At 35.7% G+C, this 13,026-nt stretch overlaps 1 protein-coding gene across 5 annotated transcripts in view; it reads right to left on the reverse strand.

Annotated features, from left to right (window-relative positions):
- Positions 1–13,026, reverse strand: part of MARK1 (microtubule affinity regulating kinase 1) — a 58,716-nt gene that overhangs the window by 8,397 nt on the left and 37,293 nt on the right. For all 5 annotated transcript variants that reach the window (XM_066568458.1, XM_066568456.1, XM_066568459.1 and 2 more), the window contains 7 exons: positions 12,060–12,296; positions 11,852–11,971; positions 7,668–7,767; positions 6,935–7,047; positions 5,598–5,751; positions 4,350–4,543; positions 1,639–1,739 (listed from right to left, as the gene is read on the reverse strand). In XM_066568458.1, coding sequence (XP_066424555.1) covers positions 1,639–1,739; positions 4,350–4,543; positions 5,598–5,751; positions 6,935–7,047; positions 7,668–7,767; positions 11,852–11,971; positions 12,060–12,296 — 1,019 coding nt within the window. The remainder of the gene's footprint in view (positions 1–1,638; positions 1,740–4,349; positions 4,544–5,597; positions 5,752–6,934; positions 7,048–7,667; positions 7,768–11,851; positions 11,972–12,059; positions 12,297–13,026) is intronic.

Consider the following 13,026-nt stretch of genomic DNA (forward strand, 5'->3'; position numbering starts at 1 on the left):
TCCTCCAGATGCTGCTGGGCTGGGTCAACCCTTTCAATGTACCGTTCCTTCTATCAGTACTTTTATTTTTCCTTCCTTAAGTGGCAAGAAAGATGAAAGTAGTGGCAAAAGTATTATGCCATTAATTTTTAAAACAAAAGTCAAATGAATTAAGGCAAAACACAGCTTTGCCTCTACAAGCATAAGTGAAATTGCATTAATAATGTATTAGCAACTGGAGTCCCACAACTAAATATCAGTAGCAAAGAGGTAAAGACTTCAGATGAATAATTCGATGACACAAGACATTCAGCTGCACCAAATCCAAATTCAACTGCAACATATTTGCCATTCTTGTAGGAAGGGCAAATAATAAAACTCAAGAGAAAATTCTTCCTAATTTTTCAGAATACGCTCCAAGAACTGAGCACAATATTCACTGCAATCATGAAAAGAACAAGGATTAAGGATCTTTCAATACTATATAAAAAAAATCAACTGTAAAATTAAAAACTTTGGGAAAAGTCCCTTCTGTTTATAGTATTTTATGTATTAAATCTCTTGAAAGAAAAATATCTCTGTCAGATCAGAAAAGTATTGTAATACATATTATAATGGTCTATCTAAGAAACATCTGTTATCTGTTTGGTTTTTTTTTTTCAGAGAAGGATTTTTACTACCTTTGTTCAAATACTTGAAACTATACACAAAAAAGCCAAAAGTGTTTGGGAAAACACTTTTGAAAGCACCCATCCAATAATTTGAAATTAAAATGCTTTAAGGAAGTACATTAAAAAGCAGAAAACTAATTTTAAGTGTTTAATTAAATAGTTATCTTTCACGTGTTCCACAGCTCATAATTTTACTGTAAATGAACAACCCTGTACTTCTTATTTCCAAAATTTTATGCATCATTAAAAAATTCAAACATCATGATGGAAAACAAAAGAAAACTAGTTTACTAGGTTACACTACTTCATGCTATGAGCTTTTTATTTATTTTACAGTAACTGTTGTATTTGAATAGCTTGAAAAGCATCAGAGTAAGAGCTGTTATTTGAGTCTCAATTTTAAAAATCCAGTTTTTATTACACTCCATTAAAGCCAGTATTTTATTTTTCAGTCAAGTACAGGGGTTAAATAACACTAAGGATGAATAAAAGATTTTTAAAAAAGACTAACTGGCAGTGTTAAACACAATACTACTCAACAAAACATACTAAACTGAGCTTCATTGTCATCCCACAAACGGACACAAACTGGTTACCATCACTATGAAAATACTATTTAGGCCAAAAACTTATACTGAAAGCAATTGATAAATTTTAACCATTTCAGCTTTTTGAGTGGTTAGGGCAGAAATTAAAAAGGATCAGGCTACGCTGTCAGAGTAATCCATCTGAAGCTCTCCACAGCACAACTGCCCACCTAGCAATTAGTTGTTAGCACAATTACTTCCTCCTGTGTTGGAAGACAACCCTCAGTAATTAATGTGTCCATAAAAAGAAGCAAAGGCTGACTGACACATTTAGCTTAAAAATTCATTGCAAACAAAGAAGCAGCAGTGGAAGATAAAAACATACACTTGGACTTTATGTATTTCACATTGTGATTAAGTTCTTATACCTAAAATAATAAACAAGGAAAGTTGAACAATACCTGTTGTCCTTCCCATTCTGTATTGCAGAATAGCGATCTGAAGAACGTTCACAAACGTAAGTGTTCCTCCTTGTCATTCCACTACCAGAAAACACATTATTCTAGAAGATTAAGAATAAAGTTAAATACTTTCTACTGTATCTATATTGGACAAAAATCTAAGCATTGGAAGAAGCAAATCAAAACAGTGTTTCAGCTACTTATGTGTGTTGTTAATGCATTCAAATGTACTAAGTCAATCTGTCAACACAAATCACTTATATCATCAGCTGTTTTTTCCAATAGCTCATTCACCATCTCATTACTTCCCCACTGAGAACACACTGAGAGAACACAAGGAAGTTTAATTTTGCTGACACATACTTTACTAAGTATTATTATGCAATTCCCACATACTGTATTCCTGTATTATTTGTCCCTGGGATCAAATAAACTGGGATCCTAGAGAACACACCTATAGCTGACTGAAAGGTTTTCCTGCACAGCATAATTTTCCAACAAGCACTCCGGTTTGTTGCCCCTGTCAAAAGAGCTTTCAAGAGGAAAATGGAAATACTATGAATCTATGTCAGTCAACCCAGAAATTATGATGCAAATAAAATGGCAAACACTTCTTGTTGCAAAAATACTGATGGTATTTCTTTCTGTTGCTAATTTCCATTTGGACAGACTTCCTAAAATAAGCACAAACATACTCTCCCATCCCTACCAAGCACAGGTTAGTTACTGAAGGCTTAGCTTTAGTACATGACATACAATTCTCACTTTTCAATACACTACATACTGAATTTGGGGTGGGAGAAGTTGCACTGTGCCAACATTACATTCTGATGCCTGCTGGCAAACAATTTCAAATACCCTAGACTCAGGTACTGTAGGACATCATGAACTCTGCAAGATTTACTATGTTTAGGTCTCTCTCACCTACAGTTTTTCAGCATTAATATGAACCCACAAAGATCACTTAATAAACTGTTCTAAGGCCAATTGTAAGGAAGATTGACAATTGCAATAACTGTTTCTGAAAGTCAACTTCCTTGAGTTACACAAATATGACTGATGGTAATAAATATGTTTTCAAGAAATTCTGCCTTTCTGAAGGTAACATCACATTACCCCCAAAGTTACACAAAATATTTTTATATTTTTAAACTATCCACATTAAATTAGCTTTTTTCACTTTAAATGTTTGAGTTTTAAACAAAAATATTCACTATCTGTGTAAGCTGTTCAACCTTGAAGTACTGTTGCAGTATCGGACAACAATATTCCCTAATCATGCCGATCACAAAGCCTTTCAAAGTCCCCAGTATAGTAACAGAGCTAAAAATGCACAAATATTGAAGTTGCCATTAGCAAGTAAATCAATTTCTCATTCTTCACAGCAAAGATACTCCATTTAATTAGTTCTCACAAAGCAGAGAAATGCTTGTGACATATCAGCTTGTACCACACAAGACTCTAATCAGCTTTGGGGCAAGACATTTTGGAAAAGCTCAGATATGAAATCTAATCTTAGAAGACTCAAAGTTCATGCATGCAATCCACACAACCATAATTTCAAAGATTTTTGTGGGGGTGGGGAAGGCAACCCTATTTAAAATTAAAAAAAAAAATTAAAGCATGTGCAGATGTATAGCAGAGACAGCCTGCAGAACATTAGGAGTTAAATGAACTTCAGCATTTATTTTGCTTTCAGAAAATCCTAATAGAAATCCACATCATCTTTCCAGAATATTCAAGATGGAAGCACACCGAATCCCAAAGGACAATGAGAATTCCTGCTTCCAGTCAAGTGTACTAACAGATGGCAAGAGTTTTTGAGACCATGTCTCCTTAATAGCACAAAGTATACTTGAATCTTAAATCATGATTCATGCCTATTTTTTTCTCCTCACATGAACTCCTGCTCCTAAGTAGCTGTTTAAACATCATGCAGTGTTTAAATTTTTTCACTGTGAACCCTAAACATCAATCCTACTGCACATGAATTACCAAAAGGCAAAGTAGATGCTTTCACAGTAGAAGAGAGAGACTCTCCAATTTGGAACAAAGGTGTTTGAGGCAGTAATATGATAGCAGTTTACAGAACTGTGAAGATTGTAACAGAAGCATTAAGAAATTATTCATTTGCTAGTTCAGTTCCTTAATACAACAGCCAGGTTGTAAATCATATTAGCAGGCACACGCACCCGGGAACAAGTGGGTTGTTCCAACTCATTTCACTCCATTTCTGAAGTCCAAAATTAAGTGGTTTCAGAGAACCCAACAACCAAATTTACAGAGAAAGTTCAAGAGAGATATGATGTAGGATTAATCAGATGAAATCCCTGAATCAGAAGTCCCTTGACTTCCTTTGTAGATAGACAAGCATTAGAAATCAGAAAAAGAGCATCCCATATTGGCTCCATTCTTATGTTCTTTCCTTAAATATCCAGTATTTTTCTTGACAGAAACTGAAGCTTGCCCAAGTGCAGACATTCTCATGTTTACTGTTATGTTAGTGTTAGAAAAAGTAAAGTTGAGGGGGAAGGGAAAGGTTTATTTTAAAAGACATCTACTGTAGCCTATTTCTGTCTGCCAGTAAAAGTTACCAGAAATAGACTTAGTGGCTTATTCAGGACCCATTATGTCTATAGTAATCTTGTGCTGCACATTTTGTTTAAATAGGGAAAAATAAATATAACAAGCCAAAAGCACACCCAACTCACACTGGTAACTGCACTTGACTTCTTTCTTTCTGGACCCACAAGTGGACTTGCAGCCATCTCTCCTTTGGATCCTACTGTAGTGCTGCCAAGTTTGCGTGAGACATCCTTGTCCCAGTCCTCTTTCTGCTCACTTTCCACACTGTTTGCCTGAGACCTTTTTGTGTATGACACAGCAGGAGGAATTGAGGGGCCAACTGCCAAATAAAAATAGAATTAATAAATACCTAAAAATAATCACTGCATTTTTCTTGGCCAAAGTAGCCTAAATATAATTCCCTGAGTCCAAAAAAAGCATTTGAACAACTCTGACGGCAAACTCAGCACACAGACCAACCTACTAAATCGAGCTGTGACAGCCTGTGCTCTTTTTCCCTACTCTCTCTTCACTTCCAATTTGCAGTTCAGAATTACTTCCCATTTCACATCAATATGTAAAAGAAGAGCATTTTAATTCTCATTTTAAATCCATGCATTTTGTACAGTACTATGAAAAAAGGAATTAAAATATATTTTTCAAATTGTTCTTAGTACTTTTTTCTGTATATCTTTTCCTCTAAATACTATAAAATATTATTTTCCCCGAAAACCCTAGGCCTACTTTGTTTACAAGCATGTTTATACTTGAAAAATATCACAATTATTTTCCCCTCATCATTCTTTAAAATGTTTTGGGAAAACTCCTCCATCAGCAGACTTTTACATTCCTTTGAAATAAAATCATATCAGCTAACAAAATGCAGAAAACAGTAATGCAAATTAGGCAGAGAAAAGGGCAAAACATTTTAGAAATATTTATAGCAATTTGACATCTGAGGAAAAAAAAACTTTCATTTAATGTTTTAAATATGTATTCTTTTTTGATAGAATAATTTTCACCTGAAAATGTTTCCTGAATACTTAACAAATTTGTTGTCTCTTGGAAGCAAACAATTTGGCCCCATAGCCAAATCTAATGATAAAATAATTGGTTTGCTGCCCTTGGGGTTATCCAGAGCAATAACTGCCATTAGTTGCTAAACACAAAACACCCTCAGTGTCTCATTTAGTGAGTCAACCAAGTAACAAGTCCAAAGAATTAAACCAAGAGGTGCGCGGATCCAGATTTACCGCAGAAACCTTCATATAGACACACATCACGATCAGGTACACAACAAATTTACAGAGTGGGGGCCTTGCTAGGCTTACAAAACCCTGCCCATTCCCACTAAGCTGAGTCTGTAACTTCACTTGTTGGAATGTCATCCCCACCGTGGTCGCTGAACCGACGCTGTTTCTGGTTGGTGGAGATGCTCCGCTGGACCTTCAGGTGAGCAGGGGACTGCACTGAGCTGTTGTTGAGGTCACTGCTGGGGCGAGACCTTTGACCCAAGCTGCTGCTGGACAAGGAATCACCTGCTTCAAACTGCAAGGAAAACAGGTTTTCAAAGCATAAACAAAATTCAACACTACTGGTGCTTCCATAGCATTATAAAGCAAAAAGTCCCAAAGGCACTTAAAAAAAAATTAACATTGTATCCAGAGTTGAATATTCTTCAAGATTAATTTTATCACTTCATCTCTGTTTAATGTGCTTTAAAAACACATAGCTAAAGCTGCACAGTTAATGAATGCTCAAAACAAAATTAGAAGGATCATGACAGAAACAAAAATGGTGCTATTTTAAAACCAAAGCCACAGAGTGGTTTTCCCTGACTTTTTAAATTTTATTTTTAATCCTAAGAGCATTCATAGCTCCAGAACAATTTTAAAATGCACTGGACTGAGTCAGGAAGACTAAAAAAGCAAGTACTGACTAAAGGATCCTTTATGGCTTTCAAAACATCTTTATAAGGTCTGTATCTCAGCCACTGAGTTGTTCATCTTTAAGAAGACTAAGTTCTATGTAAATGCAGAGGAGAAGACAAATACCCTCTTTCAAGCAATTTGAGCCAAAATGATTTTAGACCAATTCCCTCCATGCTCTGCCATCAGAAGGGAATTCTGGCTCAAAAATGTGAGAAAATGCACTCAAGGATGCACATATCAGATCTACACTTTCTTGGAATTGAAGGAAGGCCAATGAAGCAGCAGGGAAAAAAAACTCCTTCAAAAAGAAAGAACTGATCTTTGATTTCTTGAAAAATCCATGTGGTCTACAAGATGTACGGATCCTTCTAGCTCCAAAAACAATCACAAGATTTTCTGCCACAAATCTATTAATTACTACAACGCAATAACTTACTGAATAATTCAATATACTATAAAACAGTATATGAATGAGAAAGGATGAGCACATTTCTGAGAAATAAAGGATGTCACATCTGAGTAGCCAGAAAAATAATTGTTATTAACTATTTCATATTTTAACTGAAAACACACATGACAAGAAGAAAATTCAGCACTTAAAGCCATGACACTTCAGATTAACAGCCAGCTTTTTAAAAAAGCAATTCAACACATTTACAAGCAAACATGAACATACTGGAGGATTTAATTTATTTCTTCATATGGGAACTAGCAAGATATCCAAGAGGATATGAAAAAAAAAACAGCATTCAACCCAGCAACATATAAAGGCCAAACCAGAAAATGTAAACAGCACTCACTTCAGGTGGTTTTCTACCTAGAAGCAGGTAAGTGGCCATGACTTCATCGTACTTTTGGTTTACTAAAGATTCATGGATTTCTTCTCTTGAAAAGCCCATTGTGACCATAATGTCTAAAAGTAAAAAGAGCCAGATATATCAGCAGAATGCGTTTGGGTTTACTGACAACTTAAGAACAGTGAAAATAGAAAAACAGCCTTATAATTTACAAGTAACTAAGATTCAAATCAACCCAGTGAGGTTTTCTTGCTGTGCAAAAATAGAACATGCTACTAACTCCTCTCTTTTGTGTTATTTTTGTCTTAAAAACTCCCAGCTACATTATACAACTCTTAACTAATTTATAAAACATTCAATGTTATTCAACAACAAATAAAGCACTGGCAAATACAAACTGTGAATAGCTACTGGGCCAAAACAGTAACTTTGTCTAACCACAGTGGGCAAGAAGTGTTGCCTTCCTAAGAAAATCTGCCTCTTTCTGTCTGTTAAATTCTGTAGTCTTATTTGTCTTTTGCTGTGCTTCAAACTAAATTTCAAGATTGATGTCAGCTCAGTGAAGTCACAAAAGTAGTTATAAGGAGGCCATTGTAATGGAATTTCTCATTTAAACAAAAAGAATGCATTTTACCTGTATGATGGGATTGTAGGTGAAATTCGTAAGAGCTTAGTTTGCCTTCCAAGATAAAACTGCCTGTGTGCACCAGATGTAACATCCTTCTGAAAGTCTTACCTATTCTTTTGGTGTCATTGAAATCTGGTTCAGGCTCAGTATATGGCTTTAGTTCTTCTTCTTCATGCCCAACATTCATCCACCGATCCTTCATGATTTGCTAAGAAAATAAGAGAGCTTTAGGCCAACATGCTCTTTACCATACCCCATTACACTTGTGCTAGCTTGTCTGATGAAAAGCAATTTCATAGGAAAAGCAAAGTTCATAATAATCTGAATGCTGCTCTTTCCCTCATACCTTTTCTCCTCACGTCTTATTTTTCTTTTATCTTTCACATCCTTATGCTCCCATAAATTCATTCCTCCTATTTACCATTCCCTATACAATCACCCTGCCTAAAATACCAGAAAAAACACTGAAAAACAAAATCGTTCATTTTGTTTCTTCGCTTCCATGTGCTCTTCTTGGTTAACATCCTAAGATGCTAATGCAATACCAGCTCTATCATGATAAAGAGCTCCTTTGAATAATAGCAAAGGAAGTGTTTAGAAACTAAGGTATAATTCAGAAAAGTGCTGATGCTTCCTACAGTCATTAGTTTCAACATCATGATGCCAACTGGTCATTTTTTCCTATGGATCTGCTCACTGCACTTGACCTAAATATGTTTCCAAGTTTGACTGGAGGGACAAATGCCTCTTAACTCTATAACATGCAGTTATTTACTTCAACAATTTCTCCTGCCTTCTTTGGAAAATTTCCTTCTGTTGTGGCCTGGATCTTTTTGAAGGCCTTCAAGATTGATTGTCCGGAATCCCTAACCATCACAATTTTTCCTTTAAGAGCATATTCATCTTCAAACAGCTGAAGTAATTTTTCCTCCTACAGCAACAGGCACGCGTGTCTCTTCAGGGGCAGATGCTAATACTGCTCACTACATGGATACAAGAACAAAACAAATGACAGCAAGTCAAGTTCCCCACAGGCTCCAAATCTGCCTCGCAAACACTAAATTAAGTTATTTCTCACAAAGAGCCGAAGACTCAATTGTCCATTGATATAACCTAATTCTTTGTATGTAGTGCTGCTGTCAAATTACAGACCCCAACAGCTGTACCCTTACAAGAACAATACAGAACTTTGTGCCAATTAACATTTTGCTGACAATAACACTTAAAGATTTTTTCTATCATGGAACTGATTTTTTTGCTGTTGAGGGGATAAAGAGGGAGGGATGGTGAACACATACTGCTATACTGTATTTCTGACATACAGAACATAAGTCTACTTGACAACAGACTTGGGTTATGTATTTGTAGCCTTGCAGGAACAGAAGATACTCCCCAAAGCGTACTATGCACTCTCTGCAATCATAATTTTGTAAAGATACTGTTAAGTAAATCTGAAGTTTAAGCACGATGAAGTGGATGACAGAAACCACTGCTCAAATTCTACCTCCCTTTTCTTTATCTTTCTTGAATTAACCAGCAAGCCTGGAAATTCCCACTAACAGTTCTTCATGTCTCCTCAGTAGGTGGATCTGGAGTTCAATGTAATCTGCTCTCTGTTTCCATCTACATTTCTGCTGGCTTCTGCCTTTTAAATACATGATCTCAGAGGCACATTGAGTTATTGTACAACTCTTCAACAGGCTCTTACAATTAAGCATTTTGAACCAACACAAACAATCCAATTCCAGGATCAATACTACATTTGTGTAAGTTCTGCTGGGCTTTCAGTCAGCTGATTAAAGAGCAGCAGCCTTGGTGAGGGTATTTAGAAATCTGACTCAAACTGTACTTCTTAAACATCAATCCAAACTAAATTTCAACCAATTAGATATTATTGATAAGTTTTCTCTCAATTTTTGGGAAAACTACCTAATAAAAATCTGGTCGGGCTCAAGTCCTGTCTGTGTCAAAATTATTTTGCTTTATTACACTCTGTTAGCATAAATCTACTCTGGAGAAATTTCAGAGCAACACTATGCAAAAGAATTAATGACTGGGGCAGAGGGAAAGAGGAATTTGTTGAAAACCTGACAGTTAAGAAGTATTTTCTGACAGTACATTTTTCCCATCGCTTCCTGGGAAGATTTACTGGTTTATAACAACATTCTCTTGTTTCAAAAATGTTTCTTCTCGGCTGCAACCATGAAAAAGTTGAGAGGAAGCATTTTAATAAAGATTTGCCTGGTCCTTACCAGAGGACAAGTGCTAAACCTAACCCATATGGTGCTGGTCCTCTGTGGATCTCAGGTTTGATGCTGATATCACTGACAAACATCCTTTTGGATGGTCTCCCAAAAACATGCATGGGAATTGAGAAGCTGTACGGCTGGGACTGAGCAAATAATCAGAAGGCAAAGCACGAAAAAATCCCCCCTCATCTAAGATGACATTATTTTTCCACTTGTAGAAGTTTCCAAAGCATTTATACTTTCATTCTAAACATGTATTTTTAGAAGTGTTCAGACAGAAATTTCTTTCCAAACCACATACCACACTTTTTAATTCAGCAAATGTGATTTCAGAAATATTCCTCCAATAAAAAAAGGTTGTGATGCCTGTCTCCCCCTCAGGTTAGCATACTGATCAATGCCTGATATCAGTATTTTGGAACTGGCTCAAGACCTTGGTCACACATAACATTTACTTTCTCTATTCCACACAATCTGACTGCCTTGTCCTTTCAGTGAGACTGCTATCCAACACCTTTCTCCTGGGCCAGGAAGGAATTTTACAAAAACCAGGTAACACTACAAAACCTAGAATGAAAGTGAAAATAGATTTGAAGAGAAACTGCTGAAAATCCAGAAGAAAATCCAATAAAAGAAAAAACTATTTCCCTAAAATCTAAATATGACACACGTAAACTGTGATCTTTGAAGTGACTACACTCTTACTATTATGTTCTTTAGAAAGTAATCACAGAACATAATGAGCACATATCAGTAAAGCAGATGCTATCATTCACTAGTCTCTTCAGCAGAGATTTTATTCAACTTGAAAGTATTTATAAAAAGCCATAAACCAGCAACAGCTCAGAATGAGTTGCATGCAGACAGAGCTCAGTGAGGGCACGCTTCCTTGCACAGGTAGCCTCCATGCCAGGAAGTATAAGTCATGTCACTACAAACAAAAAGCTGCTTAAATCGGATTTATTCTCTGGAACACATCCATTGCTGCACAAGTGTAGAAAGATGAAACAAAAGTCACTAGTGATTAACTCATGCCAATACCATTTAAAAAGTATTCTATTTATCTTCTGCTCTACTTTCATCTCTATGGTAAGTAGATGTTATTTTAAAAAATCCCTCTCTGTTAAAGAATTCATACAACAGAACCAGGCAGCTTTTGGAGTGAACTCTACACCAATTATTTGTTAAATATCAGCTATGCATCAAGTATTATCCAAGACATCAATCTTGAACAAAACAGCACCTTAAAAAACACTGAAGCTTTTACACAACTTACAAGTTGTGCACAGTTCTTTTCCGCATCACATGAAAAGAAAACCTAATTTACTAACAATGACAATCATAACTCATTAGAAATCCTCAAAACAGATTTTACCTGAGGGACACAGCAGGAATTATTATATATATAAAATTTCCAGCTACTCAGAAACAAAACTACCAGAAGAGGGAGAAGAAAGGCTCAAACAGAAATAACTAGCCATCATTAGCTTACCATTCACAGAATTTGTAGTGTTTACATGTATTACAGCACTAAAACAAACTCCACACTCTTTTCCATCAGCTAGTTATTCTTCTCCCACCTATGCTTTTTAAAAAGTCATGAAAAAGCTAATGCTATTACCTGCTGCTGGTTGCTAGTCTTGTATATATATATATATATATATATATATATATGTGTGTGTGTGTGTGTGTATATATATATATATATATTTATGAAGATATTTACAATCTTGTCCTGCTTTCCACACATTTTGAACTAGCTCCGTTATCTGACTGAAACAAGTGGGAACAGTTCGCACTTTGAAATGCTCTTATTTTAGTTGTTAATCAGCTGCAATTAAGGTTAGATTTTCATTGATTAACACTTTCTATTTTCAAGCTGCGCCGTTTCTGGAACATTGCCTTTTTTTTTTTAACAAGAGTTTCGGGCCCTTAAAACAAGAACAAAGTATCTATCCTGAAAAATTAAGAATTCTCAAGCAACTGTTGTATGTATTTTATTCTTAATTTGAGTCCCCTTTTTTCCAAGACAAAATTACTCACTTCCAAGCTGCCTCGTTTTATTGGATTCAGTACTAGTAGCTTCTTCAGCAGATTTTCACAGTCTGTGGACATATAGAATGGAATGCGGTACTTCCCTCTCAGTACGCGCTCCCTCAGTTCCTGTAAAATCAGAGTTTTAAAAGATGAGCTCCTGATGACACAAAAAATTAAAACCAGCAGAAGCCAAGCTTTCATACTGTAACTGTACCTTTAGATTCTGACCATCAAATGGCAGTGATCCACTCACTAGTGTGTACAAAATCACCCCAAGGCTCCACACATCCACTTCAGGGCCATCGTATTTCTTTCCTTGGAAAAGTTCAGGAGCGGCGTAAGGTGGGCTGCCACAAAACGTGTCCAGTTTATTACCAACCGTGAACTCGTTACTGAACCCAAAGTCTGCAATTTTAATGTTCATATCTGAATCAAGTAGAAGGTTTTCTGCCTAAGAGGAAAATAAAGAGGAAGAGGACAATTTCTATATCAGATTAAGTATAAATATATATATATAGTGCAATATATAATTTATCAATAAATACAAAAATGTTTTTTCTAAAACAGTTCACCATCTGCCTCTTTCTTGCAGAATAAAAGAAACTAATGCCCCATACATGTTACAAGGACTGAAAATCAGGAATGCTTACTCAAGAAAATATAACTATTAAAAGCAGTTAAACAAAATTAAAAGTCAGCTGGTCAATCAAATATGAACATTTTATACTCTGGAAGAAATAACTTAGTTCAGCTTTAGAGTGAAGTATCTAGACATCTCAGAATAGCAGTTGAAGCTTTTGACAGGTTCATACCAATTTCTGATGCCAAGGAGAGTAAATTGAATCCTAGACATCATCTACCCATTATGGCAGAGTAAATGTTAGAAGGAATTTAAGACTTAAGAAAAAGATACCTTCTGCTTGTAAGATGAAACACTTCAAGCTACATGCTGTACTTTAGCATTCTGTACAAAAAAATCCTCTCCCTCTTATTATTAGTGTTTGCTTCAGCAATAGCAACACCAAGGTGTCAGGACTCAAGGATTTAATTATTTTCACACAGAACATATTCTATACATCTAAGATTAATGCCTGTGCAGCAATCACGTGAATGCAATGCATCATTATACATAGATGCAAGTGTACAGGTACCTGCAGAGTCAGTAAACAGTATCTTATATT

The sequence above is a fragment of the Molothrus aeneus genome, chromosome 33 (assembly GCF_037042795.1).
Source record: "Molothrus aeneus isolate 106 chromosome 33, BPBGC_Maene_1.0, whole genome shotgun sequence".
In the NCBI taxonomy this organism is placed as follows: Eukaryota; Metazoa; Chordata; class Aves; order Passeriformes; family Icteridae; genus Molothrus; species Molothrus aeneus.